Source organism: Sparus aurata, chromosome 17 (genome assembly GCF_900880675.1).
Source record: "Sparus aurata chromosome 17, fSpaAur1.1, whole genome shotgun sequence".
NCBI lineage: Eukaryota > Metazoa > Chordata > Actinopteri > Spariformes > Sparidae > Sparus > Sparus aurata.
This window is the reverse complement of record NC_044203.1, coordinates 19,398,076-19,417,617: the sequence shown is the minus strand read 5'-3', so window position 1 is coordinate 19,417,617 and position 19,542 is coordinate 19,398,076. Positions and strand designations below refer to the sequence as shown.

The 19,542-nt window shown below is 41.6% G+C and overlaps 1 protein-coding gene across 17 annotated transcripts in view; it reads right to left on the bottom strand.

Annotated features, from left to right (window-relative positions):
• LOC115567493 (titin-like) overlaps positions 1-19,542 on the bottom strand; it is a 36,571-nt gene that overhangs the window by 15,249 nt on the left and 1,780 nt on the right. For 12 of the 17 annotated variants that reach the window (XM_030394144.1, XM_030394157.1, XM_030394158.1 and 9 more), the window contains exons 1-15: positions 17,850-17,996; positions 7,769-9,102; positions 6,781-7,074; positions 6,587-6,691; positions 6,343-6,461; positions 5,856-6,074; positions 5,568-5,655; positions 5,035-5,187; positions 4,270-4,367; positions 3,720-3,892; positions 3,499-3,615; positions 2,512-2,772; positions 2,103-2,234; positions 1,124-1,999; positions 124-354 (exon numbers count right to left, since the gene is read on the bottom strand). In XM_030394144.1, the coding sequence (XP_030250004.1) occupies positions 124-354; positions 1,124-1,999; positions 2,103-2,234; positions 2,512-2,772; positions 3,499-3,615; positions 3,720-3,892; positions 4,270-4,367; positions 5,035-5,187; positions 5,568-5,655; positions 5,856-6,074; positions 6,343-6,461; positions 6,587-6,691; positions 6,781-7,074; positions 7,769-9,102; positions 17,850-17,880 (4,231 nt within the window). In that variant the 5' untranslated portion in view covers positions 17,881-17,996. Of the gene's footprint in view, positions 1-123; positions 355-1,123; positions 2,000-2,102; positions 2,235-2,511; positions 2,773-3,498; positions 3,616-3,719; positions 3,893-4,269; positions 4,368-5,034; positions 5,188-5,567; positions 5,656-5,855; positions 6,075-6,342; positions 6,462-6,586; positions 6,692-6,780; positions 7,075-7,768; positions 9,103-16,786; positions 16,977-17,849; positions 17,997-19,542 lie in introns of those variants that run through there. The other 5 variants (XM_030394146.1, XM_030394145.1, XM_030394147.1 and 2 more) reach the window with 5 other exon arrangements.

Here is a 19,542-nt window from a genome sequence, read left to right as displayed (position 1 = left end):
ATGTGAGCAGAGTCAGAAGAAAGTCTTTTAACACAAGCAGTAACATACACTTACTACATATAGCGAGAAAGCACAGAGTAAAGCACGAGATCTGAAAAGTAGTACAGGGGGTTTGAGGAGTACCTGGTGGTACATAAGGTGTTCCTCTGGAAATAACATCCAGCAGCACAAACCAGTCATCATCTCTTTCTGTGACAGTCTGTGGTGGTGAGATCTCTGGTGTGCGCCATACCCCCTCCTCTGTTATTTTTCTCTCTTCCACTATCACCTCTGTTTCCTCCTCAACTGTTGTAATCGCAGTCGTTGAGGTGTAATACTCGCCTTCAATCACCTGAGCACTTTCCACGGTGGTAACTAATGATGACAGTAAAGGGGTTACTCTCACTTGCAATAGACAAATTCCAAGACTGCAAATCCACAGTCATCATTCCACACATCTCACTGTAGCCGCTGACAAGTACAATTTCAGCAAAAGCACGAAAAAATTGGTTAATATGTTAATATTGGTTTGTGACCACAAGCACAGTATTTTAAGAGGAATGTACTGTGTAGGTCAGTCTGTTTTAAGCTTATTCAACTCTGTATACATGTACTCTGTACATACTGATCTGATTCTGTCTACAATATGGGATCTTTAATTTTCATTCTGGTAACTCAAATACCACCCTTTAAATGTACCCACTTCTCCTAGATTCACCAGAAAACGAAGGCTGAGATTGTTTCTAATCTTGTGATATCCATTTTCTTACCCCTTTTGCACCATTAGGACAACTACATCGAATGCATTCTTTATATATGCGATATGGTCCTTACTTTCACTACACTGATTCCACCTGAATATAACCCCAAACTATACCCAGCGCAGACAGCCATTCCATACATGTTAAATAACATTTATAAGATAAGGAAAAAGCCATCAAAACAAGTTAGAAGCCAACCTGTTAAAGTTTCAAAGCAAAACCCTCTTTACATTCAATAGAAAGATGATGGAGATGTAAAGTGTAACTGTACATTTTTTAATGTAAACTGTGCATAAAAAATATTAGTAAAGGCAATTGCAGTGATAGTAGTAGTAGTGATATTACAATATTAGAGGCATTAGTAGAGGATTGAAATACTGTACCTGGTGGTATGAAAACAGCTTTGTATAGAAGGCGGTCAAGAAGTATAAACCAGACGTCCTTATCTGCCACCTGAGTTTTAACCTCAGGCTGAAGCCTCTCTGAGACTTTTCTCTCAGTTATCTCCTCTAGTATTTCTGTCTCACGCCATTTCTCATCTTTTTCTAAGCTTTCCTCTGACCTGACACCAGTCTGTATCTGCACTTCTTCAGTTTCCTCCCGCCTTGGCCCCCTCTCATCTACAATAGATACCCTCTTCTTAGTCCTACGTTCCACCTTCTGGTATGACACTACAGAAGTGGTAGTGACGACATCTGAAGAGCCAGACTTCTCTTCCACCTCGTTCTGCCATTCTTTTTCAATCTGTCGTAGCCTTTCTGTCAAACTATCATCTAACAAGCTCAAATCTTTCACCTCTTCTAGACTCTCCTGCTTCACCTCAGCCTCTTCCTCTTCAGGTATCAAGCCTTTTAAAAACACTCGCTTTATCTCCTCTTCTAGTTCATCCACTTCATCCTCCTGTATTCTTTTCACTGATTTCTTCAACACTGTTTTAGCTACTTCTCTAGCTTGTATTTGTTCTTCCAGCTCCAAATCTCCCTCTTCATCCCTCAACTTATCTACCTCCTTCTTACCCAATTCCTCTTCTATTGCTTCCTCAAGTATCTCTGCCATTTCATCCATTTCTTGGAGCCTTTCCTCTAAAACCCTCACTTCCTTCAACCTCCTTTCCAAAATATGCATTTCTGTCAGCTGATCTATCAAGGTCACATTTTCCTGCAGCCTCTCAATGACCTGCTCATTGGTCAGTTCCTGCTCTGCCACATACATTCCCTGCTTATCCTCCTGCTGGAGCTGGAAATGAGCTACAGAAGAGACTGGGAGGAGTAAAGGGGAGAGTAAAACAATACACCATGAAATTGTCTTTTCGTACAACAGTATTCAAACTGCAGGTCATTTTTTCTTCACCTGGAAACTCACATGATTTGTCAGTACGCTCAAGTGAGGACAGGCTGAAGATTCGGTCAAAGTAAAGGTACCAATCATCTTGCTGTTTCAGTGCTGGTTGCAATAGTCTGTCCATAGAGCTCGCTTTTGCCAACCTGAGCTTAGCTGACAACATCAGAGAAACAAAAATGAACAATTTCATTCCAGATCAGCAATCACACAAGAGCCTCAATCTGCACATGCTCGAAAACATGCGGCAGAATAGCACCACATGCTTGGTTTCTATAGAGGCCTTTAAGGATAATGCAGTGTATAAGTAGTGACATAATTAATTAAGCGCAAGTATGCTGGAATTAATTAAAATTTAGATGCATTTTCTTCAAAATCCAAGTCAAAGTAGCAGATTTACTCATTCTGGGTTCAGATTTCAACCAAAAAATACCTGTCTGTTTCACATAATCAGATGGTGGGACAAATGGAAAAGGAGGGTAACGAAGCAGCAGAGCAGACCACTCGTCTTCCTTTCTCCTCTGCTGCTGCTGCTCATCAGATGCCAGCTCCTGCCACGGCTGACTGTCTGTCTGGATGATGGCTTGAGAGCTATTCTGCACAATGTCGGTGTCCTGCCAGGTCACTGTTACTGTGCGAACAGACTGCCCGGCCTGCCCGGACTGAACAAAAGACTGCTCAGACTTCTCTCTGGCTGTAAAGAGACGATGAGGCGATGGTGGTTATGTAATGGTTGTGCTGGAGAGATGACAGCCACTGTGAATGCTTCACAGTGCTTCAAGCGTGTTTTTTAACAAAGCCAGATGCCAGGCATTTGTAGCAGACTATTGGGAGTACAGTAAGCCGAGGTTAGTACAAAGCTGAATGAAAAATGGCTCACATGCTTCACACAAACAAGAATGGATAAAAAGGCCAAAACTGTCTATTCTTTTTTGATGTTCAAGTACCAGCTTTATCCTGGTTTAATGACAGCCACTGGAGCAGCAACAAGTAACTCAGACTGTGCAAGCGAGAAGAAAATGAAAGCCAATGTGCAGCATACTTCAAGCATCAACTTCTGGAAATGCCAACAAATGAGGAACAGCAGCCTCATGACTGGAAATGCCTGTGAGAGGTTAACTTAGTGAGGAAACTCCTTACTTTCAGTGACCAACGGTACCCTGGGATAATTCCAGGGAAAGCAAGGTGGGTGACATTACCCACATGTCAAAGAAGGTCAGCGTTCTGACAAGTTAACCATCTGTGCCACAGCTGACAAGCAACCTTTTAATAGGTTTACCGCCATTAAAGCAAATGAGCCACAATGAATGAGTATGTTAAATGATGTGAAAAGGCTGTTTGCTAGCAAGAATAAAACAAATGCTGCAAATATGCAAAAAAAAAAAAAACGGCCGGTGCATCTCCACACAGCTCCTGGTACCTGGGAATTCATGAGATGGCTGGGGTTTGTCAGATGTCAACATCAGTGACCAATCATCAACCTCAGACCTGGTTGATGTGGAGAGTCGTTGCAGGAACTGGAGAGTTTCATCTCCAGCTACAAGAGTGAAACAAGTCAGAGAGCAGCTTATCGAACCTGTATTTCTAATGCGAGATTCATGTGCGATTCCAACAGCGTATCACACACTTGAACACACATACCTCCGTCTAGGTTACGGGACAGCCTCTTGCTTGCAGAGCGTGTGAAACGAGGGGCTGGGCGGTCAATCATGGAGCTGGCCTGGCGGGTCTGGGCCTGAGTGCGCCCACTGTACCGGAACTTGGAGCCCAAGACGAGGAAGCGACGTGATGTGGGGGGCTCTACTGTTGGAACCCTGAGAGAGAAAAAAGCATTTGTTTAATTTTCATCTTCCCAAAATGTAATTTATTAAACTGACCAAGCCTGTAGCAGGAGTTCAAACATAAATTGTGTTGTATCTTCAAAGTGTCACTGTTATGCAACAAGGTTAGCAACAACTTTGATCTTCATCTTATTAAGTAGACAAAATCTTTGAGGTTTAATTTAAGGTCAGGACCACGGCTTGCATGGGTAGCTTTTCTTCTGTGGTTAAATTGTCAGCGAGCCAATATAGGGATTAAGCTGCAGAGACCAGTTAGCCAATTATCCAGGGAATAGTCAGAACAGAGGATGACCTCTGTTGCCAGGCAGGCAAGTGTCGTTGAAAATAAGGCGAGAGCGACCTGGTCTCACCTGAAGAAGGTATGGTGTTCAACGCAAACTTTCCACAGCTTCTTTGAGGCTTTGTAGTGGGGCAGTTTAAAGCCAATTGTGCTTTCATACTGCTCTTGCTGTAAGTGAAGAAAGAAAGTCAGAAGTCAAAAAATGTAAAGGTTGAACATAATGGCTTTATGTTGATGACTTGACTCCGCCATGCCACACAAAACCTCACAAATATCCCTGAGCTGGGTTGAAAGAACAAACTCTAAACCCTGTCACCTCTAAAAATGATGTCTTAAATTAAAATTCTAAAAATGTGTTTAATGAAATGTATTTGAATTGCACATATTAAGATGGAAGTTACAGATTTGTCTAGAACCAAAACCTGAATTGCGGTCTGTGTTATTTTGTTTAAATCAAGGTAACTTAAATTGATTAACCCAGTTGATTGTTGAGTCACTTTAAGTCTATATGTATAGACAAAGAACATCAACTACAATCCCAACCAGTTAAAAAATCCCAACCAGTTAAAAAAAAACATGAAACACAACAATGGGATTATCATAATCCCACAGTGGTATCATAAGTGTAATAACGCTGTGGTAAATTCAGTACAAAAACATAAAACAAATTCAAGGAATGGCTCCAGTGACATGAGTCCATGTGTAAATATAGTAGTTATCTATAGGTAATAAATAGAAGTTCATACAATTTAAAACTAAGGTAACAGATAAGGGAGGTATGAATTGTCCTAATTTAAAAAAAACATATGATTTAAAAATGTAAATTCCGATTTACCTCTGATGCCCTGATTTTGATGAAGAAGCTGCTGCGTTTGTAAGAGATCTTGAGCACTTTGGGCCAAGGGAAACGGTTGATCCTAAGCTTGTCCTTGTAAACCATCAGACCACTGGAGCAAACCCCCAGTGTGATGTCGACACCATCAAGATCCTGCACACATAAGAACGGGGTGAACAACGGTTATGATATTGTCTCATTGCAATTACTATAAACAGTCACTGGGAGGCAGACTTTCTCACACTATGAGGACTTGGGTTTTGAGGTCATGGAGTTTGAATTGTTATTAATCTCTCCTTTTTTCTGAAGGGAGGGGGGCTGACATCAATTTTGTAATTAAAATCTGGATGCTACTAATGCAATACACGCAGGCCTTTGCCAAACAATGACAGGCATTTTAAAAATTAAAGGAAATTGGTGCATACTTAAACTATGGACTTTAGGATTTTAAAATGTCCATGAAAAACCTGCACCACCAGGTAAGCCACACAACATTCATCTAAACAGGCAAAATAATTCAAACAAATCCCTACCTTGGCTTGGTGCAGGTCAACTCCATACATGGCGAGTTTCTTGGCGTTTTCCAGAAACAACATGTCTGCTTGGGCTGGACTCATTGACCTGGAAAAACAGAAAAAAAGGGTCTTTTAAATGATGCATTATTATTTGAAGGACTCTTAAAATCAGTTATTTAAATAGTTATAGAAACTGTCTGCTGACTTGTGATGACACACATTTTAGTTACAAGTTGCACAATTGTTGACTAACTAAAGAAAGCCTTCACTATGTTGTTCCGGTCGATGCCCATCCCCTGTGTTTACCTGTATGTGCGATGCAGATCCATTACTTTTTCCTCTAGCTCTTTGCTCTGTCCGGGGGCCAGGGTCAGGTCCTTAACATAATCTGTTCCATGGACCTCTGGGTCATACTCCCCAAGCTCTGACTGGGCTACATAGGAGCCCAGCAGGGACAGTGTGACAAAGGAACAGGGTAGAACACCACGCATAATGTCCTTCCTCAGCTGAAGACACAGGTAGTACCTGTGAAAGATGCAAGAGGGAAAAATAAGTTAACTTCAGGAGACAAAAGCTTGAATATGTTTTTTAAGAGATTTTACTGTAGTAGCATTTTGGGGAGTTATATGAGAACATTGAGATCACACTGCTTAGCTCAGCAGAGAGACTGGAAGTAGGGGGAATTATATAGGCCTGCCAGCACCTCTAAATCTCACAATATAAGATGTTATGTCTTTGCGAAACAGTGGATTCCAAACATCAAAACTACTTCTTTAAAACTAGCAATTTTCACCTGGTGAGGTCTTCAGTGAGCTGTGCCGGATCAGGTGGGTAGAACTTCACACTGAATGCAAACTCGTACACAGCACCTGAAACCTGCTTCCGGATCTCTTTGGTGGCTTCCAGCCATGTCTGCGGAAAATAAGGGAAAGAAATGACCAACTGCTTACAACCAATTTCTGGCCAGTGTCATCTTAAATATTTATTATGCATTTGCAGAGGACCTGAAATGACAGATGCAGACAAACACAACCTACCTTGTTGGTCGGTGTGTCCCAGTGAGCAAGGCCAAAGTAATCTTTCTCCATTAGGTTGACATGGTCACACACCTTTGTTATAAGTTCTTGGCCTTTAGCATGTTTCTACATGAGAAAGAAAGGACAAAGGAATATTCATTAACGTGTCTTTAACAGGGATGGTAGTCATTACTATAATCAGGGTGGTCTCTTACATCAAGTTCACACTCAAACTGAGTGTCGTCCAGTAAGATGACTTTGCATTGCATGGTTTTCTGACGTTTGGAGCCTTTAGCCTCCTCTGTCTTCTTCTCTGTCTTCTTCTCTGTCTTCTTTTCTTTTGCAGGCTTCTCCTTTGCCTCCTCCTTTCCTTTATCCTCTACTTTGCCTTCTTTCTCCTGTTTTGCTGGTTCTTCTTCTTTTGTTTCTGTATCCTCCTTCTTCGCTTCTTCCTCTACTTCAGGCTCCTTCTTTATCTCAGCTTCTTCCTTGTGTTCTTCTTGTGGTGGCTGGCAGAGTCAAGACATTCAGAAAGGATGTCAGATTCAGATAAAAAAAGAATGGGGAGGACACAATGTACTTTGTTTTCACATGATGACAGCGCTATAATCAATACAACCCAGTAAACAGCATATACTGCTGTTGATGCTAGCTCTAGTCAAGACCAGCATGGATCATCAGACCAAGCTTTCAGCTCCAAGCAGCACAGCTCCTTTCGCTGAGCAAGCTGTCCACATCATAAAATATTCATTAGAAGAAAAAAAAACATGTGTTCCTCTACTACAGTCAAATCTGCAGCATGAATTTCTATACAGGAGGGCTCAGTTTATGACCTTTCTCTGCAGATTTTTGTCAAGACGTCTGCCCTGCTTTGAACCCTCATGATTAAAAGAAAAGCTAAACTTTTGTGAATGCACCTATTCACTTTCTTGCCCAGAGTTAGATGAGAAGATAGATATCACACTCTGTCCATTGAATATGAAGTTGGTTAGCTTAGCTTAGCACAGCAACTGAAAGCAGCTGGAAAGAGCTAGTGTGGCTCTGTCCAAAGATAAAAAAAAGAAGTTAGTCTTCATTTTTTTCATAGATTTAACAAAGGAGGGTTAACTCTTATTAGTGGGTGGATTTTCTTTCCATTGCCAGACTGTTTTCCAGTCTTTATGCTAAGCTAAGCTAATTGGTTGCTGTTAGTGTCAGACTCACCTGGGTCTCTGCGCTGCTTATTGAGTGCTGATCAGGAGCCTGTTCAACGTCTGGTTCAGTTTTAAGCTCCGGCTCTGGAGCAGCAATAGGGGCTTTCACCTGCTCCTCACTTGAACCTTTCACCTCCTTCTTTCCTTTGTTCTTCCCCTTCTCTTTTTTCTTCCCCTTTTCCTCTTCCTTCTTTTGCTTGTCCTCTGTCTTTTCCTCCTCCTTTTCCTTTTCTGTCTTCTTTACCTCTTCCTTTGCCTTCTCCTCTTCTTTCTTTGACTCTTTTGTTTTCTCCTCTTCTTTCTTCTTTGTCTCCTTTGTTTTCTCCTCTTCTTTCTTTTTTGTCTCCTTTGATTTCTCCTCTTCCTTCTTTTTTGTCTTCTCCTCTTCTTTCTTCTTTGCTTTTTCGGCCTCTTTCACCTTTTCTTCCTCTTTCTTCTTTGCTTTCTCTTCCTCCCTCTTCTTTACCCTCTCTTCTTCCTCAGCTTTCCTCTTTGCTTTTTCTTCTTCCTTCTTCTTTACCTTTTCCTCCTTCTCTTTTTTCTTTGCAACCCTCTTGTCAATGTTTTCCTCGTCTTTACTCTCTTTCTTCCCGGCTTCTGCCCCCTTCTCTTTAACTTCAGCAGTCTCCTTATTTTCTTCTTCTTTTGTCTCTGATTTTTCCTCCCCCTTTTCTACAGTCTGCTCTGCCTTCTTCTCCTCTTTTTGCTCCTCTGTCTTTTTCAAGTTTTCCTCTTCCTTTTTCTCCTCCTCCTGTTTCACCTTGTCTTCATCCTTTTTCTCTCCTTTCTTCTTGGCTTCTTTCTTTTTCTTTTTACTTCCCCTCTTCTCAACCTTTTCTTCCTCTTTCTTTTTCTCCTCTTTCTCTTCTTCTTTTTCCTCTTTCTTTTTAACCTCTTTTGCCTCAGATGTTGCCTCCTCTACTTTAGCCTCCTTCTCTTCACCTTTCACCTCTTCCTCCTTTTCCTCTTCTGGCTTGTCAGCTTTTTCCTCCTTGTCTGCCTTTTCCTCTCTGGCTTTCTCTACCTCAAACCCCTCTCCCTCAGAGCACTGTGAGCGCCGTTTAAGGAAAGAGGAGAAGAGGCGAGACAGGCCTTTACCAGCAGAGGTCCGGGTGCGAGGCTTTAGCTGGTCCTCCTCAGGGGAGGTAGCTACACCAGCTGGCCCAGGCTCAGAGGCCTGCTCCTGGGCCTTCTTGCCCGACTTCTCCCCCTCCGGCTCGGCCGCGGCCGCCTCTGGCTTCTGCTTGTTCTCTGGCTCAGGTTCGGGCTTGGCGCTGCTGGCCTTCTGCTTGCCCTCAGTGTCTGCCTCGCTCACTGCACTCGCCTCTGTTGTCATGGTAGCCACTGGGAAGGAGAACAGAAGGGAGTCAGAGATGGAGAAAGGTCACGGTGCTGTACAGAGTGTGACATTGCACAGCACAGCTATACTTGGAATACAACAAACAAGATTAGGAGCAGTGGACTAATAGACTGTGTGTAGAACACAATGGCAAGCAAATGTAACACATGGACTATACTATGCTGATCCAATAAGTAACTTGTACTACGGTTCTCAGATTCTAGATTCCTGAATTATTTTTGTGTTATGTGCAAGCGAATATCTCTAAGCTTTTAACAGCTGATCAGAGAAAAAAAAACATTTTCAGGACCTTGTCTCTTTCACAATTTTTACAAATAAAAATTCAAATAATTAATCCATTTATCCCAAAATTGGTAATTTTAAATTAATCAATAGTAAGAATTATTAGATGTATCTCTACAAACAAAAAATATTATTTTTTGTTAAATCTTCAATAACAATAGGCCCAATTGTTTTGATTTTTTGCAATACATGATGATGACAATAACAGACATTATTATCTTTTTTTTTTATCATGCAAATAGGTCAATCTGTATGCATTCTTCATTATTCTCACTTAATACTGAATCATTTAAACTGACGATCTAAGCGAGATCAATTTACCACAGGCATTTTTTCTACAATAAGTCTGCTTTAAATTATTGTTACTTGCCCACTTTGAGTGGCATCAATGAGACTTATTCCATAAAACACGAAGCCAACTGCCACCCACACATTATAGACACCAACTCAAACACACATACTTACACACACATACACAAACATCACTTCATCACACAATAGGCTTCCTTGTTGAAGAGTGTGTCTGTGTCTACATGGAGTTTCTGATGGTGAGCTCGCAACGCGGCCTATCGCAGACTCATTAAATCTCACTGACACAAAGGAGGCATTCTGCACAGGGGCTGCGTATTAGCACCGCCTGGATCATCGCCAAACATGCGCGGCTCTTCATCGCACACAAACCCATTCTGTGGAGGTCATGTAAGGTACCAGCACTAGGTATCATGATGATATATACCATGAAATGACACAAAATGGTCAATAAATTGTTAGTATTGATTAGTGGATTAGATCACTGTGGGGGCAGTACTGCAAACCAATGAGAAAGACTGCTTCATGGAAAATATAGATACATATTTTTGCATTGATGTGACAACTGACTTTCTCATGTACTCAAATTGCTTAATTGGCTAAAAATGCAAATTTCTGTCTGGTTATTTCTTGTTATTCGTGTATTAGGATAGGCCAAGATATCGGCTGATATTAGCTTAACACAGATATAAGTATCAGCATATAGACGTGCAGACCAATATACACAAGAATTTGCAGAGCAACTACTGTGGTCACGATGATTACGATGATTTAAAAACCCAATTTTAGAAACTGCTAATGAAAAATCAATATCAGCAATACATTGGGCCTCATTCACCAATATCTTCTTAAGAATCTTCTTAGATTATTTCTTAAGTTGTTCTTAAGAGGTTCCTTAAAAAAACCCTACGTCAGATTCACCAACTCGTTCGTAAGCCTCAGAATTGTTCACAGCTGTGTTCTTACATTAATGAAAGCCGCAGGAGCAATATATATGCCATTGTTTTGCGGGCCTTGGATGGAGAAATGCCACTTATAAATATGGTGGGGGGGGTTACTAATTGATGGCATGTTTCCAATTTACTTGATTTATCTTAAATCATTGGCACATTTAATTTATTTTAGAATTTAAATTCTTTGTAAATTACCCAAAATATGAAATGAATAAATAAATGAATAAATATGACAGAATTATTACTGTAATATTGCATTTTATTGAACTACACAAGAGAAGAAAACACAACCATGCCAACATTTCGGCACTGAAATGTGCGTAAGAGTACTCCTGAGTGTTCGTAGGATTTGTTCTTGCCTAAGAAAAAATCCTAGATAAGAAAAAATTCATGAATGCCACAATCTTCGTAAAATCTTCATAAGTGGGACTTGAGAACAAATTTGTTCGTAAGAACGGTTCATGAATGAGGCCCATTGTTATTGAATCTAAAAATCTTACGTGATGATAAGTATGATGATCGGGCTACATTACATATACAGTGAAGCTTTTATCCATATGGTCTATTTCAAAACAGAACTTTACTATATGTAGCAGCAAATGTTGCCTTCTGTCCTTTTCAAACTGCTGCCAATACCCAACAGTGTAAACATCCTTGCTTAACTGACTTATTGTACAATGATGTGCTTCAAAGTTACAAAAAGGGCCTTGCAATCTAACCCATACGGTTTTAATTCACCGGTGTGGCAGCATGAGGACAGATCTGGTATATTTAGAAACCTCTAACCAGCTGATCGAATCACACAACTGACTGAAATACACTGCAGGTATTATGTAATCAAGCTACACCTCTCCAAAGCGAGATTTATCAGACTAACATCACAATCAATTTTTGTCTTTGATGAGACTGGTTTGCATCCTGTCTGGAGTATGCGCTGTCTAATTGGTGACTTAATGTGGCTGTGTTTGTCTCTTCCATATGTAGTTCAAGTCCCACCCTGCCTTGTATGGCGTGGGGGAGGGGTGATGCTAGACAAGCAGACAGGCCAATCTTCCAGATGTACAGGGCCGCCCCAAAGGGTGCAGCATGACTCTCTATACCATGCACTTCCCACTGGCACTACAGGACAGCAGGAGGGGGGGGGTACGCACACAGACCAAATCCTCTTTAGCCCTCCCATTGTTTGTGTCCAGTGACCAATAACTGCGGTGCACACTATAACTAATCCTGCCTACCCTTCCCCCCGCAGGACCCCCCATAGGCCTATTCCCTAGGTCACCAAACACACACACACACACACACACATATATACACACACACACACACCGGTATGCATCAATGCTCACGGGCTCCTCTGGGTCTTTTAATGCTCCGTCATCTCAATTGTGATTGTCAGGAAACAGACATACTCCTAATGGACCAGCTGAGCTTGTGTCTGCTGCCTCCTCCATTTTGTGCTTCCTATCTAACATCTCTGCTATCAGCCAGCTGAGCAGGACCTAACCTGCATCATGACTGATTGAGATAGCGATAGCCACACCATAGGAGCTCTCAATACAGCATCAATCTCACATAATACGTTTTTTGGGGATGGAGGTAATTAGATGAAATATTGCTGTACTGTTAAAAGAAACCCTGCCCTAAATCCTACATAATTACTGTCTCTAATGAGCTAAATTATAGATGAAGTAGGCCACCCTCTAGCAAGACTGAGCTCAAACAGAGCTGCTGGATCAGGTGCAAATGCCAGGGCTGGAGTTGAATAATCATTTGATTTAGAGTTTTAGTGACTCTTATTTGAATTTGATGTTCCTGCAGGAAGACCATTTGAAATTTGATTTGACTCAGCGTATTTCACCTAAAGGAAATGTCACATTTTACCTGACTTTAGAAGTTCAAATATTCTGTGCCCTTCTGAAGACCACTCAATTACATTGATTTTATTGGGAGAGACAGAGAACATGCAATTGAAAACCCTGAAAGTCAATGAGGGACAAAGATTCTTGGCATGGCACGGTGAATCACATCATTGCCACAGGATGATGATGATGATGATGATTTTAAATGACGTGTGTTTTGCAGAAATCTATTGATGCAAGAATTTATGTTTTGCTCTGCCTTAACTGTCAGTGGTTTATGGAGTATCCTGATGGACAGATAGCTTTACACATCCCTAGTAGTTGCTATCTGCTGGTACCTGTGGCTGCTGTTAGCTCATTAGCTCAGTTAGCCATGCAATTAGTGGTTCTATTAGCCGATTCTCTCCCATGGGTTATCCTGACCTGTGCCTCAGGACTTTCTCCTCCCTGTGTTCCAAAGGTCCTTTGCGAGCAGTGTAAGCACAGGTTCCAGTCCAGGCAGGGTCAGCTAAAAGGACCTAGCTGCATGGCTAGCTGAGTTAACTAGCAGACGGCAGCAACAGTGAGTAGCAGTAAAGCTATATGTCCATCAGAAAACTTTGTAAATCGCTGAGTAATCTTCTCCATTAAATATCCAGTTTCACAAAAATCATTGAATAAAGTTATGTAGTTGTGTTTGTGTTAGGCCTGGCCCCCACAAACACTCCGCTCCTGTTTCAATCGTTTTCCAAGCCTAATTCTTGTTACATTTGTGGTCTGATAAACAGTAAATTCATTCATTTCAGTTCCCCACATCACTTTCATCCAAGCCATTTCAGCCGTCATATTTTCGTTGGACCTGCATGATCATTTGGGACCAATGTGAGTGTTAAGTTGAAGAACAGTAGCCGGTGGCGTGTGACGGAGTATTGTAAAGCATTATTCTCCTTATTACAAATCAGCATCAAAATAATTTGGAAGCTGATTTTTAAGATAAAATAGTTGCATAATGTCGGTAAAATATAAGGATCACCAACAGTGTGAGATCAAGTTCATTAACCGTTCTCATTTTGAATTGATGCTGACATGATGACTTAACTGCTGTTTCAATATATTCAGGAATTTGTTCAGATACCAGCGCCTTCATTTTATTTGCCAGTGATGATGTAGCGCCGCTGCTTTGCGTGTGTTCGTGGGCGTATATCGGTGTGACAAGATGAGACAAAAGCAGTAAATGGGGAAGAGCTTGCAGAGAAGAAGGAGGAGGAGGAGGTATAGTATATAAATAGCTACATGTACTCAGGATGCAGGGACTCATTAGTTAGCCTTTACAGACAAGCTCATATCTATTTCTGTTCACAGCGCACTGCACACAACACCCATATGCACATGAGCATACATGTGTGCAGAGCCGCAGAGCTCAGACTAGTTTATCAGACATCAAGAGAGAGATTTTATTTGCTTTGAGTGAATTCAATGAACCTTCCTTCTCCACACTGGTCACTGACTGACAAATAACATGAAATACACAATAATGTTACCCTGGATGAATGGTAGGACAAAAAGAAAGCATGTTTCCTGGGTACTGCGAGTAGGCTTAAGGAATTAGAAGGAGTTTAGAGTTAATCAGCCCCCAAGTGACCAAGTGAGATTATCTCTATCCATCTACCTGCCTACAGTATCTATCTCACTGTCTCCCTCCACTCTGATGCTCTGTCTCTCTCGGTCTTTCAGTCTGCCTCTATGCGTGTGCATGCATCTGTGTGTGTCTCTTGGTGTGTGGGAGAGAGAGAAAAGCTGGCTGAAGTTGCAATCAGCTGTGCTGATTCATGGTTTTATGTGGAGCCCCGCCTACCTGGCAGACAATCAACAGAAATGAACTGAAAGCCAAGATATCTGACCTATGGCCACATGGTGGCTCCTATTAACCTCTCCGAGTAAACACAGATACACACATGCCAACACACATACTAACACGTACCTAGCTAAACTGTTTGCATGATCAGTTAAAACATACAAGCCTGCCAAGCAGCATCGTGCATACACGCAAAATGGGCCAGCACTGAATGTCTTAAGTCTTTATAGTGTACACATGACCTTTTCATTAGACGATAGTTTGGTGCAACACAATACTGAATGCATGTAAGATTATGGAGCGACAAACCCTTAAACAATGTGGTCAAACTACGAATAAAGTTCTGCAATCATGGACAGTGCGGCAACATGTATCCTTTGAGTACCGGGTGATGCCCAACAAAAAGCTTTTTAGCTACGTAGGGTTACTTCAGTCTAGTCCTCTGTGTAATCCTACCCCAAACCCAGTTCTAAACTAATCAATACACACAGATGGTCTGTGAGCCAGATGCTGTAACATGAACCAACATGGGAAAAGAATGAAGTAGCGTGATTGATTTACTGCGGTTGCCCTGAAAGCAATTCTGAATCCATCTCCAACATCACCTTAGCCAAACCACATTGACAAAATAGTATATATGTACATTAGAGCACATTGTGAGAGAAGTATTCTTTTTTTATGTGAGACACAAAAAATCCAGATAGTAAAAGTCTTTTCTTAAAGGTTTGGAGTACTGTAACTCTATACTCTATTTGAACTCTATTTACTATATTTAAAGTAATATATAAAGTGATTCTACTGTTTCATATTTTGTGTGAAGATTATGTAAAGTATGATGGTTTTAATAGGTTTTTATACCAGTCTTATCCGCAGACTGCCTCATTCATGAAGACAAGCTCAAACAACTCTATAGCATGTGGAGTCGCTTTCCTCTTTAGTAATGCTCACACAACAGAGTAGTAGTCTAACTGCACAAATGCATCATAACTCCCAAAAGAGGATTAACACCAGCAAGCTCTTCTGGGACCTCAGTGACCTCACTCTCACACAGCGGGGCCAAAAACATCCTTCAGCATCACTTCAGCAGCTCGGTGTTCACGAAACTGCTGATTCAGCATTACAGGAGACCCCGGGCACCCGGGTCTTATCTCTGTCATGTTTTAACCTCTGTGTTTACATGGGTTTGTCATGCAAGCCACACCAGTTACTACTCCACTAATGCTGCCTCTCCCTCATCCTCCCTACGTCATATCTGCAGCTCTTCATAAAAGATTATCTGACTATATATATCCAGTGGTATCATCAATGGAGATGAGGCTTATTGGATGAGTTTCTTCTCTTAAGTGCGTTATGGGTAGTACAGGCATGCACGCCCGCACAGACGCACACACACACACACACACACACACACACACACACACACATTAACAGACCCACATGCACATATGCTGCCCTGCAGCAAAGATGGATATTTTTAACCCATTTACTCATATTGGGGGTAAAAGCAAGTCATCTCAAGCAGAAAATTTAATCCAAGAGCGATGCCATCTCTGAAGCAGCCCGGAAAAACAACAATAACATCTGACAGATTCTTGAAAATAGCTGTAACACACCTCACAGAGAAGAATTCAAGAACACCCATTCCTGACATGAAGACACAGAAGTGCATTATCTGGAATGATAACTACTTAAAATGTGAATTATTTAGAAAACAAAATAGGGCAATCCTGTCGCCTTTCCGTCGGTTCTTAATCTTAATTTAGGATTACTGTAACGAGTGACACTGATCATCAGACCTCTGTGTACTTAATGTGACAATGAGCCGTTGTTAAATAGAAAGAATGAAGGAAACTGAAAACAGAAAATGTTTTCAGAAAATATATTCAGCGTTTTCCCCCATATAGTCATCATTCATCCTTGCATATCATACATTAATCAACCATTACATAACTTTATAATATACCTAATTGTGTAAACAAACATTTTTTTTTGCAAACTGTAAGTTTCTTAAAAATGTTAAAACAGTGAGTCCTCTGTGAACACAGTGATAACTTACATGCCCATTCATTTTTATTTTTTTTAACTAAAACAACACATGGATGTGTGAACTGATACGGAGCGCTTCTGATTTATGGGGATGTTCTAGTACTGCTACTAGGCTGTTTTAATCGGGCAACATTTATGCAGTGCAACTTTAATTTGCTTTAAGAAATAATCGCTCAAAATTCGCATGATAATAGATCTTAAAACGGGTTAAATTTGCAACTTTTTTCAGGCTAAGCCTACACAGAAGTCAGAGGCTGTATCGGGCCAGCGTGCCGGGGTATTTAAACAAATCTGTGTATGAAAATGGCGCCGAATGTACAACAAAACAAATAAACACCAACTCATCCCCACCGCCCGACCGACGCACATATCAAACTTGGCTTACCTACTCTGGGATTAGCATCAATGGAAGAGCAAACGGCGCAAAATCCGACAAAATACAATATTCCGCACGCTCAGAGGAGAAACAATGCTGCGGAGCTACACATGCTTTGTTGTGCTGCTGAAGGTGTCCGATGCTCGTAAAGGGGTGGAGTCTCACCGAGGCTGGGACTGGAGATGACCAACTGAGCGCCGAGCGAGCCGCACGCCTCGAGACCGCATGTAAAAGGTGGAAGAGATGGATGCAACTTGAACAAAATGCTGAAGCAATTTGCTTCACACCTTTTAAGTATGACGATATTTAAACACAGGTGGATATTTCTTTATTTCATAAATATTCGCTGCAGCAATCGAACCCTAGAAAACACTTCAGTAATAAAATATACTGATAAACCACAGATTCTGTGCATATGTGTGCTTGTTCAAGATGGTATTTACATTGTCAAGTTTTAATCCATAGCGCATCCCTATGTTGGTACAATACTACATTAAGTCGCCTTAGAGCAATCCCCAAAAGGCATGGAGTGAGGCGGGCCAAAAAGTGCAATCATTAACACAGTGCAATGTCCAGGAACAGGAGGGAGGCACAGAGGCCACAGCAATGCTCCACAGAGGCTTGCCCAGTCTATTCAGGCACCGCATGGTGCATTCATCTGCACCACATGACAACCTTGAGCCAATTGGTCTGATATTAAGAAAGGCATGGCTTCAAATTCAGAGGAGAATCGTATTATCGACCGGGACTTTGATGTCCAGCACCGGACCCACCCTCAAACATCTTATCTAAACATTCAAAAACAAACCAGCACACACATGTGCGTCCGATCAAGCTCTCTTAATGGACCCCGGCATGGTCCCCACCCATCTGCCTGACCCCATTAGGGCCATACGGCTCATAGGCAGAAAGGAGGGAGGAAGAGGGTAAAGGGGTTCATTATTCTGACAGCCACATGGGGTAAAGAGACCCTCACCTTTGTCTCACACTGACAAGTTCATGCAGCATACAGCGGTGACACATGTCATTTCTGGGCAATTAATTCTGCTATGCATGGAATAAAATGTCTTACCAGTACAAAGGCGATCTGTAAATCTCATCATAAAGTCCAAAATAGGTATCAAGAAGCAACACCAAATATCAGACGCTAAAAAAGAAGAGTCTCTCTAGAACAGTAACAGTCGATAATCATGCTTTCTTGTTTAGACTTTGATCACTGAGCAAAGTAATGACGCATAAGCAGCACAACAGCACACCCACTGGTGGTGTTTAACATTTACTGTAACATTAAGCATTAACAGGAAAAATCTGATGAACCCCAGCCGGGTACATGCAGAAAGTACTTATGGATATAGTTCCTAACTGTTTGGAATGAAAAGCCGGGGAGATAACTAGTGGAAGGTTGAGGGAGGGGAAACAAAGGGAACATGAACTCATCGCGTTGCCTTCAGTTGCTTAGGAACCCCTGCACTGCTGTGTGCCTCCTGCATGGAGCAGGTGTTTAGCTGGACCCAGGAGAGGGAGGAGAGGCAGAAAAGAGAGGGGAGGAGAAGAGGAGCAGCACTCACAGACCCACAGTCCCTTGAGACAGTGACAGACTGGAACCACAGACTCTTGAGTGAGACAAGCCACTCGCACAGAAGACACACCCAACACACTGACGCACACTTTTTGTTTCCCTCCATCACTCTACCTAGCTTGTTCAAAAGCACGGGCAAACACGCACATGCGATGGCGCAGTGCATTATTCCAGCTGAGTGCATGGGGGTTATGTTTGTTTGGAACATCTTTATCCCTCTCTGGCTCCATCACTCAGTGATTACATAACGTCCCATACTACTTCCACCCAATTCATCTCTCTCCTACTTCCAATACTGCATCTGGGTACACATCACACGCCACGCCGCCTTCCCTCTTATGTAAAACAACTTGTGCAGCTTTGAAAATGCTTTAAATATGAATTTTGTGTGCATGTGATGGAGGCATGGTTTGCAGGGTTTTTATTTGTGCACAGGATCTGAGCTCTCAAGAGCACTAGCGGGATAGATGGTAACAGCGCATCAATATTCATAGCACACCATTAAGTTATGAAGAATTAATGAACCAGGAATGTTCCATGTTTCTGCCCCCTTTCTGCCAGCAGACATGTTGCCCATCCTTCTTGTTTTAGGCCCAGTTTGAATCCTCGCTTTCACACACACCTAAGAGAATTTAAATCAAACTATGTGATGTCTCTTAGAGGGGAAGGTTCAGGATATTACGTTGTACATTAAGTACCTTAATCTAAAGCAGACAATAGGAAAGGACACATTTCCTAAAAAAACTGTTAATTTCCTGCAGCTAGGAAAACTGCAACAAACATTTGCATCCAGAGACAATGTAAAGTGATGAGTCACACTGGAAATGAACTGCCATATTAATATGTATGCGCTTGGATGTCGTCTGAGATCTCCTTAAAAAAACACTGTACCAAGCCCTGGAGCTCACAGTACTATGAAGAGATTGTAGTGGACGTTCCAGGCCACCTAAGTACATGCTACTTTGTGTTTGATGTCTAATGCTCCTGCACATGGCCATGTTTTCTTAAATTACACTGCCACCTGGTGGATGGATGGCAAATGAATCAACCATGCACATGCATTTTGTTGACATGAGTGGACAATCAGCGTTATAGGTCTGCAGTAAGAACTGACCAAATGTTATTTTCACAAAAATTCTCAACTTATACTGAAAGTGTTTTCATGTTACCAAATTCTCTCTACATG